General features: G+C 36.8%; 1 protein-coding gene across 1 annotated transcript; it reads left to right on the forward strand.

Annotated features, from left to right (window-relative positions):
* Window positions 1-9,441: 9,441 nt before the first annotated feature.
* On the forward strand, window positions 9,442-10,395 carry LOC114706575 (putative olfactory receptor 52P1). The gene has a single exon (XM_028889029.1). It carries the CDS (start codon window positions 9,442-9,444, stop codon window positions 10,393-10,395), a length of 954 nt encoding a protein of 317 aa, XP_028744862.1.
* The last annotated feature ends 5,752 nt before the right edge of the window (window positions 10,396-16,147 follow it).

Consider the following 16,147-nt stretch of genomic DNA (forward strand, 5'->3'; position numbering starts at 1 on the left):
ACAACATTAAAGAAAAAGAGCCCTTCAATTTGAAAGAGAGTGAGGGATATACAGGAGCTTTTGGGGAAGAAAAGGGAGATGTAATTGATATAATTCTAATATAAAATTATGAAAATATTTCAAAAATTAAAATAAAAACCAAAACTTTAAAAAAAGATATTTATTTTCTTAGAATAAATTCAGTGGATCTATCTATCCCACATCAAATGAAAAAATCTGTACTTTTATTTTTTTATATACAATGACATTGAAGACTGTTTCTATTAAGAATATTAAAAGAATAGTATTTTTAAATATTTTTATTGATGCTTTGAGAATTTCATATGATATATTTTGGTGTTTTGACCACCAAAGTCTAACCAGACATACTTGCTATTTCCTACTAGTCCAACTTTTTGTTCTCTTTTTCATTTATTTTACTTAAAATTATTTCTTTAATTTTTTGAAATTATAATATTATTACATAATTTTCCCATTAACTTTCCTCCCTCCAAACCCTTCTATATTCCTTTCCTTCCTCTTTTCCAAATTCCAATTCATGGCCTCTTTTTTCATTAATTTTTTTTTGAACACACATATGCATACACCATTCTTTCAAACCTACCGAATCCAATTTGTGTTGCCTGAATAGGCACATCACACTCCTGGGCAGGATAATGGCATTTATGTAATGTCTATAAATTGATATGTCTAAAAATACATATGACTGACAACAGCCAAAATGCCTCTATTTCCTTTTGTTGTTCCTTATACTGAAGAGACAGAATGGTGTTGAGGGATATTTGAATGCACTGTGAAATTCTGAAACTGTGTTAATAAAATTAACCTTGGATTAGGGGACATATCCACAGACTGATAAAAACTAACCATAGAGAGCACAAAGGACCCAGGAGGTTGGATAGAGAGATGCGTAGGAAGGGGTAAGAAGAAACTCATAGATTTGTGTGTCTTTTTGGCTTGGGACAAGTAGAGAGACTTGCTTGCTGGGTCTCTAGCACAAAAAGGTCAACTAGTTGCTTATCAGCTTCCCTGATCTAGCAGATTTTCCTACCACTATCTGACTCCAGATTCTTTATTGGTAAATACAACAAAATAAAAACAACAGAATGAGAAAATGTCCAAGACAAAAAATATGACATGGTTTCAGATATTCCTTGTGAAGCCTTGTCTTGTGTGACAAAACAGGTAGGCCCAGTATAATGAAACTTTTAAAATGAAATTTTCTATGACCCTGTGTTCACCTCTGCTTGACTGGAGATAAGGGGCTCCAAGGTCCTAGAAATTCTCTAGAAGTCTGGACCTAAAAAGTCATCTACCCTTTGTTGTCTTTCCTAACTCTACATGACATTGAAAATTAAATATTTTCCTGTTGGTAAAGATAGTCTTTAACATTAATCCATGCACATATGAACACCTGGTTTTTGACAAAGGAGCCAAAACTATACAATGGAACAAAGAAAGTATCTTCAACAAATGGTGCTGGCATAACTGGATGTCAATATGTAAAAGATTACAAATAGATCCATATCTGTCACCATGCACAAAACTCAAGTCCAAGTGGATCAAAGACCTAAACATAAATCCAGTTACACTAAACTTAATAGAAAAGAAAATAGGAAGCACTCTTGAACGCATTGGCACTGGAGACCATTTCCTAAATAAAACACCGACAGCACAGACCCTGAGCACAACCATTAATAAATGGGACCTCTCAAAACTGAGAAGCTTTTGCAGGGCAAAAGACACAGTCAATAAGACAAAAAGACAGCCAACAGATTGGGAAAAGATCTTCACCAATCCCACATCTGACAGAGGATTGATCTCCACAATATATAAAGAACTCAAGAAACTAGACATCAAAGCACTGAACAGTCCAATTAAAAAATGGGCTAAAGAGCTAAACAGAGAATTCACAAAACAAGAACTACAAATGGCTGAAAGACATTTAAAGAAATGCTCAACATCCTTAATCATCAGAGAAATGCAAATCAAAACGACTCTGAGATACCACCTTACACCTGTTAGAATGGCTAAGATCAAAAACACCAATGACAACCAATGTTGGAGAGGATGTGGAGCAAAGGGAACACTCCTCCACTGTTGGTGGGAATGTAAACTTGTACAACCACTGTGGAAATCAGTATGGCGGTTTCTCAGAAAATTAGGAATCGAACTACCTCAAGACCCAGCCATACCACTCTTGGGCATATACCCAAAGAATGCTGATACATACCATAAAGATACATGCTCATCTATGTTCATAGCAGCACTATTTGTAATAGCCAGAACCTGGAAACAGCCTAGATGCCCATCAACGGAAGAATGGATGAAAAAAAATGTGGTACATATACACAATGGAGTACTACTCAGCAGAGAAAAACAATGAAAGCATGAAATTTGCAGGCAAATGGATGGAACTAGAAAAAATCATCCTGAGTGAGGTAACCCAAACCCAGAAAGACAGTTATGGTATGTACTCACTCATTGGTGGATTCTAGATATAAAATGAACAATCAGACCACAACCCATAGAACCATAAAGGCTATATATATATATATATAGCATGGAGGTCCCTAGGACGACTGTGGCTTATAATAAATTTCAGTTTTACTCAATTATTGAAAAAAAATAGCCAAATGAATAGAAACACATGAACTATGAACCAAAGGCTGAGGGCTCCCAGCTGGATCAGGCCCTCTGAATAGGTGAGACAGTTGATTGGCTTGATCAGTTTGGGAGGCATCTAGGCAGTGGGACCAAGTCCTGTGCTCAATGCATGAATTGGCTGTTTGAAACCAGGAACTTATGCAGGGACACTTGGCTTAGTCTGGGAGGAAGGGACTGGACCTCCCTGGACTGAGTCTACCAAGTTGATCACAGTCCTCGGGGAGGACTTGTCCTGGAGGAGGTGGGAATGGAGGGTGGGCTGGGGGTAAGGGGAGGGCGTGGGAGGGGGGAGAATAGGGGAACCCATGGCTGATATGTAGAATTGAATGGTATTGTAAAATAAAAAATATATATCACAAAAAAAAGAAAGAAAAAAAAAAAACAATCAATGTCATGAACAGAGGAGTCAGTGGCAAGGGGTGGGGTGTGAAAGAGGGAGGAAGGGTCAGCAGGAGGAGGGGAGTGATGTGGAGAAGGTGAAGGAGGACAAGAGAAGGAGAAGAAAGGGTAGGAATAGGGAGAGAGAGATGGAAGGGGACAAAAGAAGGAAAGACTGAGGATCAGGTTTAGAAAACTGTGCAGAAGAGCAACCAATTATTAAATGCTCACTGTGAGCAAGGAAAAAAAAAAAAAAAAAAAAAAAAAAAAAAAAAAAAAAAAAAAAAAAAAAAAAAAAAAAAAAAAAAAGATAGTCTTTAAACCAACATGTAGGAGAAAAACTTGGCAGCTATTATTTCAAAGTACCAAATCCTCAAGGCAGTAGAGAAAGAGGCTAGAAGAAGCAGAATTGGACCTTAGGGAGAAACTCTTGAAAGAAGAATTCTTTGTTGTTTAATTTTGTGTATGACCTGATGAAACAGTGTTTACCTCAATACATTCCATAGTCATATCAGTGGCACCTATGAGCAAAAGATGAATGACCAGGTCAGTAAGTGTCTCCAATGGAACTTAGACTGTAAGCTTAGTACAGGTAAAAGGGATTTGGACAGCAGACTGAAGAGCAGGCATTGATATATTGGAGGGTATATAGGGAAAGTTAGTAACATGTCATTTAAGATGTCATGGGATATATGACATAACTCATGTCTCCAGAACTAAAATCCTTAGAACTTAGTCTGTGAATATTTCCCTTTTAAAGATGCTTAGATGAAGCAAAAATCTAATTCTATTTTTCCATTCCCCACTAAGGGACATATTTTAGGAAAAATAAAGTTGAAACTCCAAAGAAATAGAAGAAATTAAAAAAAAAGAAATAGAAGAAATTATCTCCCTCAAATCTCAAGACTATGTGAGAGCATATCTCTTCCTTTTTTAAATCCATATTTCCAGATTTACGATCTGGTTTCCTATTTATCTGTGTTTAATTATATTGATCACTTACTCATCAATATATTAAATAAAAACATCAATGGAAAGTACTGTACTGATCAGAAGTGCAAATTAACATAAAGAAAAGATGCCCAATTAGAACAGTCTAAGATTGGGGTGGGGACAAATCTAGAAATCAAAACAGTCGAAGATAGAGGAGAAGGCACTTCAGATTCTGAGGATCTCAATATCACAAAGACAGGGACTCATGGATCTGCTGCCAAAGTGAATTAGAAAGGGGAAAGCTGTTTCCCACTTTTATCTACAGCGTCATTTAAAACTCTGTCAGATGTTGAAGACAGGATTCTGAGAATAAAGATAATTGGCATGAAGATAAGAATTTATTTGGTCTGTAGCTCAGATAATCTACACATGGCTTTGGAAAGGTAGAAATTATATTCATTGAAGCTTATAATGAGAAATTGTGATGATTAATTCTACTGGAGACTGCCCATCAGAATAGACCAGGCTGTTTGTTATGCATTCCAACTAATATACAGTCTAAGGAGATCAGAGTAGCAGAAATAAGAGTGAAGAGTGTAAGAGAGGCAGAAATTGGTGGCATGAGGTTAGAAAGAAGGAAAGGAGTTGTGAGAAAGTTAATTTTGTTTAAAGTAAATGCCTGAGTAATTCACTTTCAAGAAGATATTAAGGATAGAAAGAGACTGAGATCATCTTGAAACTCCAAGTTTTGGAAACATAATGATTATTCTAAGAAAATAGTCTGCCATCAATACAACCTCTAAAAAACTGTCCAAGCATGAATTCCTGTAAGTGGACAGATATAGTTTTCCAAATAAAATGCTGATTTTCTTCAGGTATCTAGATTTTCAAATAGGACCCATATCATACATCACACACAAGAAGCAATTCAAATGCATTATAGCCATAAATGTAAGATCTGAAACTGTAAAACTGTGAGGGTTGGGTGGAGTTTTAGAAACTACCTGATAATAATGTTACAATGCTTTCCCCAGATACGATATTCTATCAAATAAAAGCCTATTTCCAGGTATGTGATACCTATGTTTGAGTTGTTGGTCAAAGGGATCCCATGGACCTCTTCAAATACTACAGGCTATTGCCATTGCTCTTGGTTACCCTCCAAACCTTGACAGTGAGATCCTTCCATGAAGACATCAAGTATATGAGCCATAGACATAGGACACAGAGAAATCAAACTAGTTCTACCTGGAGGCATTTCCCCCCGCTGGATAGCTTTTTTAGAGCCAGAAGTTTCTCTTTATGATACTATGGGGTAAAAATAAACAAAAGTCTTATGAGGATATGAACCCTGAAGACTATGATAAGACCTGCCTGGCAAGATATGCTCAATTGTGCAATAATAGCACAAATGTTATGGCAGTAGCCAACCACCTTTGGATTGAATTTAATATAGAATTTGTGCCTGGCACCATTAACTGTGCCAACAGCCCCATGGATGTATAACTCATAAGAGAGAATATAATATTATAATTATGCTAAGTGGATATAGTAAAAATGCTGCCTTCTTTCTTGTCTTTTTAACTAAATATCAGTGTATCACTCAACCCTCACTAGAGAAGCTTCAATTTGCAGTACATGGCAATTACTAAAAAACCCAGTGACTATTCAAGATGTAGTGAATAAGAGACTGTGCACTCTGCTTAGCTTTAGTTGGAGTATCTATATTACATTCATTTTCAAAGGCCGAGGCATCATCACGGAAGAGAGGGAGGAAAAACTGTAAGGTAGTAGGCACCATCACCATCAGCAAAATCTTTTTTGTTGGGAATAAAAAGACCACCGGATATATGAACTCATAGTGGCTGGGACTGTGTGTGTAAGACCTACCCACCAGTGTGCATGAGAGAGGCCCAAGCAGTACCAACTCTGAGGAAGAGTGAGTTTCCTTCAGAGATGTGATCTAAAAAAAGCCATGTTCTAAAAGATTGTCTTACATTAATGCACATGCAGAGAGCATTAAACGGACTCCTCCAGTATTAAAACAAAGCACATGGAGTTGGTAGGGGAAAGTGGTTGAGTATAGAGGAAGATTTAAAGGAACAGGGGTCTGAATCTTCTTAGAACACCCTATATATGAAATTCCTAGACAGCATAAGATATAGAGTAAAAGTAAAGTTTACATAATTACCTTGACCTATTCCTAGTGATATCACAGAGTTCCCCAAATGATATATTTGTTTGACCTTTAAGTTTTAAGATTTGACTGTACAGACACCAAAGATTTGCTCTGGAAAGGACAAATTCACAAATTACACCAGAGCTTGGAGTGCGCAGGGTTAACAAAGCAATATTGAGGAACATTTGCATTGCTGTGTGTTTCAAGCTGTCCCAATCCTCGTTTCACTTTACTGTTACATCCCCCAAGGAGGGCACCTACTCTGAATCTGAGGGGCCTCCTGAGTATTGGGATAATACATTATCAGCCCTAGACACTAACTTGATCATATGTTCTCCTGTGGAGGAAATAATTATTCCCTGGTCTCACAAAACATAAGACAACATTAAAGATAAGGAAATAAAATCAAATGGGAAAGGCGGATCCATACAGATTCCACTGGCATTGCATATCTAGATGAAGCAAATGGGAATTTGATTATTTTGATTTGGTAGCAAGGAAACAAATATTATGGAATGTTTTATTGCTCAGGAAGAATATTGACAATTTTTGTTGCAGGATTATTTCTAGCTGTGTAAATCATTGTAGAAATAATTTGGACAAGAGCCAGTCCGTGGAGGAAATTGAAGTGAATGGAGATTGGAAATACCTTTGAATAAATCATTACCTGTGGAACAATAGGTAATTCAGATGTAGGATGGAAAAAAATCACTTAATTCTTCTGAAACTGAAGAAGATGATACAAGTTCTGATTTGTAAGTATTTACTGTGCCTTTAGTGGATTTTTGTGCATGCCTTAGCATGTAATTCCTAATGAAAAATACTGACACCAGACACTAAGTTATGACCACTAGCAGAATCAAAAAGTTATCTATGATTGATAAAATGTACGAATTAAAATTAATCCAGCTTTGCATATCTTTATGTGTGTTATCATGACACATTAAAATAAAATAGGCAGTACATTAAAGGAAAGCTGCATCAAAGTGCTACAATGTTCCACATGAATTAGCTGCTCTCAACACAAGAGTTCCAGGCTATGGACTGTGCCCAGAGATTTAGAAACAATGTCACTACTCAGGCTCTATGAAGCAATCCAGTATGTTTTGAGTTTAAAATGAAGAAAATTGTGTCAATAGATGTTAGAGGTCAGAGTAGTCCTGACAACTGTCTATGTGCTGAAAATTATACTGCAGGGGATTCCATTCACAGTAAGCCTGGGAGGGAGATATATAATGTTCATGGGCCAATGGGGTAAGCAGATCACTCTCCTAGTGTGAGCTGCATGTCTGTGCTTTTTGAGCTCTGCCAAGAAGCTTTTCTTAGAAGAAGTCAATTTTCCTCTTTTTCTAGGTATAAGGCAGCCATGCTGTCTTCATGAAAGTGAACTTACCAGAATCAAATGATTAGATTTTAATGAAAAGAAAGAATTATATTTATACTCTTTAGAAAATTTTCTATTCTAAATTCTAGGTGATCTTACAGTCACAACTTCCTGCTTAGCATGATATCCTCTAAGCTCCAATCAGCCTTTTATGAGTTTAAGTCTTCCAGAATCAGATCAAGTATGGATCTTCGGTTAATGCCTTTCCCAAGGCAAGTCATTGGAGGGACTCATAAATAGCAAATGTTTGGTAAATATAGAAAACCCATCTGTAATTGAAAGTTTCACATTTATATATTTTTGCTTTAATTTCTTATCCCCTGGGCTTTAAGCTTCAGTGGTAATTTTGGCTCTAAATTATTATTTAAATTTAAACCATGATTTATTCCCCAAACTGGAAACAGTCTTACTTCTTTAGTAAGAACATTTTAGAAACACATTTGCATCACCCCAGAGTGGAAGTTTTTAAAGATATGTACGGTAACACAGCTTGTCTCCTCATAAGTCCTCTTCAAACGTTTAGGCAAGGAAGACTTTCCAGAGCATTATGTGAATAAAACTCTGTTATGAAGAGTGCAGGTAATACTCCACAGTTTTGTATCTAGGTTGAAACTAATTCCAAGAAGAATGATTCAGGATGACTGTTATAAGCTAAAGAACACTGTGAGAGGAGAAGCCTAAGAATCTGTGCTTGCTGCTGAGATGAAACCCTGAATTGATGAGTCTTTCAGCCTTCTAGTCACTAGACAGGGTGGGCACTCGAATTAGAAGAAGGGCTCATCTACACATTTGTGGCTCTACAGGCTGACTGGGCTTATTGCTAAATCATGGCCTTACAAGCAACAATTTTGAATATTTGACTATGTATCTTTCTATGTCTTCATTTTTTGTGCTTATATTCACCAAGCCATTTTTTTTTGGTCGAGACAGGGTTTCTCTGTGTAGCTCTGGATGTCCTGGAACTCACTCTGTAGACCAGACTGGCCTTGAACTCACAGAGATCACTGTCCAGCTCAAACTATCTTTTTAAGAACTTAATCTTCTTAAATAGATATAACACGAGGCCATTGTTAGTTTACAAACATCCATGAAATTTCCCACATTTGACAGTTTCACATGACAGCGTGTGGAAGATCTATCTGCCTTACACAAGGAAGGTTGTCTATGACCTAATGGTAGAAAATCAGTAATCATTCCAGGAAAATCAATTTTGAAAGGACTAGCCAGCTTTTATTTTTCTCATTTGTGTTTTTAAGCCCTTTTCCATCAACTTGTTATGCTCATGGTATTTTTTTTTTTTATTTTATACTCTGAAGGGTCACACAATTTTGAATTGGAAATATATGGTTTTCCTGTTGGCAATATGATGAAATTTGCTTGACTTTATTTTTGAAGAGTGATAAAGGATTTATGTCTAGAATTTTATATTCTTTGTTCTCATCAGATCCTATTGGAATGTCTAAATATTTAGTTACACTAGGATAAAATTATAAATTTAAAATGATAGAATGTCCTCACACATGTAAGTAAGATCTATTTGTGAGCATTTTCACATCATTTTCTGCATTTTATTTAGTTTCTTGGGAAGAAAATCACCAGCAGTAACCAAGATATAAAAGTTTATTACTGATCCACTACTGCAGAAGGAAAATGAGTAAAATTGAAGTAAGTCTTGAAACTCAAAAAGTAATGAATAAATGCATTTCCTTTCAGATTGAAAGGCTGAATCTTAAAGCATGAAGGCATCTACCTTAGCATTTTCAGAGGCTTGGTTTATTCAGTCCTGGGAAATTATTTTCAAGTGACTCTGGATCAAGGAAGAATTTACAATGCCCTTTTCTGTTTATAGAGTATTACTCTTGGTATTTTCTGCTACACATACAGCCCACTGGGTTTTATCATGGCAGTCAATGCTACACGTCAACAGATTGCATCTTTCTTCTTGGTTGGTATTCCTGGGTTACAAAACTTTCACTGCTGGATTGGCATCCCTGTTTGTCTCCTCTTTGTTCTGACCTTGCTGGGGAACAGCATAATCATTGCTACTATCAAGCTAGAGCCCAGTCTCCACCAGCCTATGTATTTCTTCCTTTGCATGCTGGCAACGAATGACATGTGTCTTGCCTCTTCTGCAGCTCTGAAGATGCTTGGCATCTTCTGGTTTGATGCACATTGGATTGACTTTGATGTCTGTCTAACACAAATGTATTTTATCCATACACTTTGCATCATGGAGTCAGCCATCCTAGTAACCATGGCATTTGATCGCTTTGTGGCCATTTGTATTCCCCTTCATTATGCATCAATCCTGACAACATCTATGGTGACTAAACTCGGTCTAGTTGGCCTGATCAGAGGTGTGCTCATGGTTTTGCCATGTCCTCTTCTCATTAAGAGGCTGCCCTATAACACAAAATACATCATCCATCATGCCTACTGTGAACACATGGCTGTGGTGAAGTTGGCCAGTGCCAACACTCTCATTAACAGAGCATATGGAATCTCAGTGGCCCTTTCAGTAATAACAGTGGACCTAGGACTCATAGCTACATCTTATGTAAAAATCCTCCAGGCAGTGTTCCGACTATCTTCCCAGAATGCCCGCTCTAAAGCCCTGGGCACTTGTGCTGCACATGTCTGCACGATGCTTGTCTCCTATACACCTGCACTGTTTAGTTTCCTAACTCACCGTATTGGCAAGAAGGTACCTCCAAGTGTTCACATCATTGTTGCAAGCGTGTACCTCTTAGTACCTTCTGCTGTTAATCCAGTGGTGTACGGTGTCAAGACCAAACAGATAAGGGATCGAGTGATAGATCTTTTCTTTACACACAAGAAACTTTCTGAAAAGTAAAACATTACCATAAAACTGATTTTAGCAGATTTTGTTTTGTGAACAATAACAATAGTTAATTTCTGGTTTCAACATTTTATTCTGACTTAACTAATACTTCTAATAGACATTTTAAGATGCTATATTTTATAATGTATTATTTTAGACAAACTCTTTGTAGAACTGTATCATTTATTTCACATTTTTATCTTATATATTTATAACTATGTACTTCTCATACTCTATATCTGAACTTCTCTGTAGTAATATTCAGGTATGTAGGAAGACTTTCCTGAAGAGTATATTCATTGTGCTATTTTATTTCCATCATATAGTATGTATTGAAATCATGACTCCTATCCTTAAAGCCTGAAAATCAATTTGAAAAATATCTAAAGCTAATGATGATGTTTCTTCAATTTATTAGAAAAAAAATATGTTTCAAATTACTTCCATGAAAATGTACAGACCAGAAACACAGAAATACCAAAGTCAGGTCGAAATGGTTGGAGACCATCTGACCTGAGGCTTAATGTTTTGCTGCACAAATATTATAAACAGATTTCTGATGTAAGAAAAATGGAGATGTCAAAAATATGAATCCATGTTTAGTGAGAAATGAAATAAAAATAAACTAATTAGATGTAAAATGTTTGTTTTTTCTTATTCTTTATTTAGTGTGCAATACATCATTCAAAGCAATCTTAATCATAAGGTTGTAAGTAATAAGACAAGAATATGAAGAATTATCATTATAAATTTGTAAAGGATTAGAAAGAGGATCTCTATCATATGGTTCCCCTCTGCCTGAGCTACAGTGTACTGATATTTACAATGGATAATGATGATTTTTTTTATTTGCATATTGATAACTCCAGGGCAACCATAAAATATTTTAAAAGGATATAAATGGAAAAATACTAAAATGCTTAAAATGTGCAACTAAATCTATAAAATACAAAAATAGATGAGGAAAATTAATAAGTGTGTGTGTAGAAACTTGCTTCAAATATTGTGGTAATTATTCAACTAGAAGAATAAAAACAGTGACTGTGAATTGTCTAAATATACTTGACATGATAGATTTTTCAGTGTGTAAAACCCAGTAAAAGCTGTGTATTCTATATGAAGAACCCACTTTTTTTTAAAACTCCAGTTTTATTTTTTAAATGTTTTTATAAAATTCTTGTGAAACACAGAAATGAACAACACATATATCCTAGTGTAGAAGGATACACTTTTTGTGCATTTACCACCAAACTTAGTTCTTCATCCATTAAAGAACTTGCCTATTTTTCCAATTCAAAACTTTGAACCAACATGATAAAAATAATCAATGAAAGAAGTTCTGCTTTCCCTCAATAACATTTTGTCTTATTTAAGACAGATGTGATATTGATGAAAGCTCTACCACCTTGCATTATAGTAATTAGTCACAATTAATTATACATGCTAATCTCAAAATGTAACAACAAATTTAAAAGAATGTATGATAAATGTAGCATAATATAACCTATGAAACATGACTTATCGTGTAGCTATTTGGAATATGTAATAAAAGGATAACAGGTCAAAAGTCAACCTGGGCTTGTGAATTCAATGTTAGCCTGGGCATCTTAACAGTTAAAAGAGGGTCTGGAGTGTTGACTCAGCAGTTAAGAACACTTGGTGATCTTGTAGAGATCTACATTTGATTCCTCACATCTGCATAGTGACACACAGCCATTAATTAGTCCAGTGCCAGAGAATCTGATACTCTCTTTGGACCTCTGTGGTCATCAAGCACCTGTCATGCATATAAATACCTGCAGGCAAAACACTCATACATAAAATAAAATGAGTAAATATAAATTCTTAAAAGAAGATAAGAGTTATTATTTAAAAATGTGCATTAATTCTTAGCCAAGGGGTGATTTGCAATTAATAGCTTCTCGGAGAGGAAGAGTCAGTCTTCATAGAGGTGTGGTCCTTATAGGTTGATCACTCTCTGGTTGAAGGCCATTATACAAGAATGTAGGCATAGCATAAACTGTAATTGATGGATTCAAAATGAGAAAGGGCATTTCATTGAGTGAGAATGAAGTAGGGTATGGATTTGCAAGGAGTTGGGGGAAGATGGCAAATATGATAAAAGTACACTGTATTAATTTCTCAAATATCTAAAAAAAAAGTAAAAAGTGGAGGGTGTGAGGGGGTGGCTGCATAGACAAAATGTTTACTACACAGTGTGAGGATAAGTTCTGTAAGTTTCTCTTTTGAATACTCCTATGGCAAGATGGAAGATGGAGATGGGAAAATCTCTAGAATCTTGCAGGCCAACTAGCCTGATACATGCAGTGGTAAGCAACAAGAGACCCTGTCTTAAACAAAGTGCTAGGAAAGGACTGACACCCAAGGCTGTCTTCTGATGTCCTCATATGTCCTGTGATACACTGGGACATACAGTTAGATACACGAGCATTCACATATCCCTAATCATCAGGGAAATGCAAATCAAAACAACTCTGAGATACCACCTTACGCCTGTCAGAGTGGCTAAGATCAAAAACACTGAAGACACTTTATGCTGGAGAGGTTGTGGAACTAGGGGAACTCTCCTCCACTGCTGGTGGGAATGCAAGCTTGTACAACCACTTTGGAAATCAATATGGCGCTTTCTTAGAAAATTGGGAATCAATCTCCCCCAAGATCCAGCTATACCACTTTTGGGCATATACCCGAGAAATGCTCAATCATACCACAAGAGCACTTGCTCAGCTATGTTCATATCAGCATTGTTTGTAATAGCCAAAACCTGGAAACAACCTAGATGCCCTTCAACTGAAGAATGGATAAATAAATTGTGGCACATATACACAATGGAATACTACTCAGCAGAGAAAAACAATGACATCATACGGTTTGCAGACAAATGGATCAATCTAGAAAAAATCATCCTGAGTGAGGTGACCCAGACTCAGAAAGACAAATATGATATGTACTCACTCATAGGAAGATGCTAGATGTGGAACAAGGATGACTGGACTGCTACTCACATCACCAGTGAGGCTACCTGGAAAATGAGACCCCAAAAAAGACACGGAGAAATGGATGAGATCTACATGAACAGCCTCGTCATGAGTGGGAACAATGAAGGGCAACGGTCGAGGGAAAGAGAGTGGGAGATCCTAGCTGGATCAAGAAAAGAGAGGGAGAACAAGGAATAGGAGACCATGGTAAATGAAGACCACATGAGAAGGGGAGGAAGCAGAGAGCTAGGGAGGCCCACGGAGATCCACAAAGATACCCCCACAAAAGACTGCTGGCAATGGTCTAGAGACAGCAGGAACTGACCTACTCTGGTGATGGGATGGCCAGACACCCTGTTAGTTGTGCCATAAACCCCATCCAAGGAAGGTCTGAGGAATCTGGATGCAGACATCCACGGCTGGGCCCCTGGCGGAGCACTGGGAATCTAATTAGTGAGAAAGAAGAGGGTTTATATGAGTGAGAATTGTTGAAGCCAAGGTTGGATAAAGCACAGGGACAAATAACCAAATGAATGGAAGCACAGGATCTATGAACCAAAGGCTGAGGGGCCCCCAACTGGATCAGGCTCCCTGAACGGGTGAGACAGTCATTTGGCTTGATCTGTTTGGGAGGCAGCTGTGTGTTGGTACCGGGTCCTGGGCTCGTTGCATGAGTTGGCTGTTTGAATCCTGGGACCTATGCAGGGACGCTTGGCTCGGTCTGGGAGCGGGGGACTGGACCTGGCTGGACTGAGTCTACCAGGTCGATCCCTGTCCTGGGGGGAGACCTTGATCTGGAGGAGGTGGGAATGGGGGTGGGGTGGGGGGAGGGGGAGGGGGGCGAGAGTGGGAGAACAGGGGAATCTGTGGCTATTATGTTGAACTAAATGATGTTGTAAAATAAATTTACTAAAAAAAAATAAATAAATAAAAACATATAAAAGAATAAGAAGGCTGAAAAACAGCTGTGGTTTAAAACTTGGCTGGAATATACAAGATTCTGGACTCAGTCATCAATAATAATTTTTATTATATGTAATATTTTATTTTTATTTAAATTAACTATTTGAACAATTAAATATTAAATTATAAATAACAAATTATCTTGGAGTTTAAAATGTAAACTCCACACACAAAAACACAAAGGCCTGAAAAATGAGAGACTCCTACTGGTGTTGTATCATAATATCACTTAAAGGTAGACTGTGGTAAGTTGCATATGTATTATATTCAGGTTAACATCATTAAGCAACAAAGCTATAGTAAATCAATAAAGTGGGCAAAGGAGTCATTAAATCAAGGAAAGGGGAAACTTGTTAGTTTTTATTGAAAACTAACAGAAATAGAACATTTGTAAAGCAATTATATTAATGACCTCAAGTATGAACAGTCAAAACAATTGTAAACAAATCTAACTCTACCTTGCTGAGCAGAAGTGTATTTTAACTTTAAAATCTCATATGAGTTAAAATTGAAACCATAAAAAATTGTTTATTGCTCCCTGTACCTAAATACAACAACAACAAACAACTCTGAGTGGACATGTTTAGGGTAAAATGGATTTTTTTTTGGTGGGGGGAGCTGAGGACCTAACCCAAGGTCTTGTGTATGGTGATATTTTATTTGTGCTGAAATGTGGTTTTATTTGTATGTTAATAAATAAAGTTGCCTGGAGATCAGAGGGAAAAGCGAGCCATTAGCAGAAGTCTGGCAGTGGTGGCACATGCCCTTAATTTGATCACATGGCAGGCAGAGTCTCTGTGTGGTCAAGGACACAGCCAAGCATGGTAACCCAAACCTTTAATCCTAGTACCAACCTTAGAGACCTGGTCTGTATAGGCAGGAAGTGGCGAGAAAGTCATGTGGTTGGGTTTAGAGCCATTAGGAAGGCAGAACAGAAAGGTAATAAAAAGGTCACACAGAAGAAGGTCTCTCTCTCTCTCTCTCTCTCTCTCTCTCTCTCTCTCTCTCTCTCTCTCTCTCTCTCAGGGGAAAGGCGGCAGCGAGTGGTAAGCTAAAGGCTATTTGTTAGTACTCTGATCTCTTGGGCTTTTAACTCTGTATTTGGCTCTGTGTTTCTTATTTAACAAGACTGTTTAGAATTTCATCTACAGACTGTTTTTCTTTACTGAACATTATAGATATTTATAACGGGGATTTTGAATAACATTAAAACAAGGTGTAGCTGTGTTAATGCATTAGTATTAAACCAATGTTCTTGGTTTTTGAAAAACCTCTTAGAATATCATTCCACATTCTTATGTTTTCTCTTTAAAACTATTTCTTTCGTTTTTTGAGATTATAACACAACAACATAATTCCCCTTCTCTTTTCTCCCTCCAAACACTGTCATAGATCCCTCCTTCATATTTATCAAATTCAGCTCTCTTTTTATATTAATTGGTGTTAATATATGTGTATATATGTTTATAATCATATTAGTACAACTTTTTCAGTTGTATAACAGAAATAGAGTAATTATATAGATTTATGATTCAGGCAAGAGGAAAGCACTGTGATATGGTCAACAAAAAGTTCATATTCCCCTGAGATTGCCTCCTATCTCTTTCTGAGATTCCATAAAAAAACAAAACAAAAAAAACAACAAAAAAACAAAAACAAAAACAGGTGTGTTCCTTCAACCAGTCTATTTCCTTAGGGATCATTTAAGACTTGAGGAGAGTGAAGTGCTCATCTGTAGTACCAGGGAGGAAAGTTGCCCACTCATTTCACATCCTCTTGGTCAATTATGTACATAGTTACCA

This window comes from Peromyscus leucopus, chromosome 1 (genome assembly GCF_004664715.2).
Source record: "Peromyscus leucopus breed LL Stock chromosome 1, UCI_PerLeu_2.1, whole genome shotgun sequence".
Taxonomy (NCBI): Eukaryota; Metazoa; Chordata; class Mammalia; order Rodentia; family Cricetidae; genus Peromyscus; species Peromyscus leucopus.

Bases quoted from the DNA above. Each gene is read 5' to 3' on its own strand.
- LOC114706575 (XM_028889029.1), top strand. From the start codon at position 9,442: ATGGCAGTCAATGCTACACGTCAACAGATTGCATCTTTCTTCTTGGTT.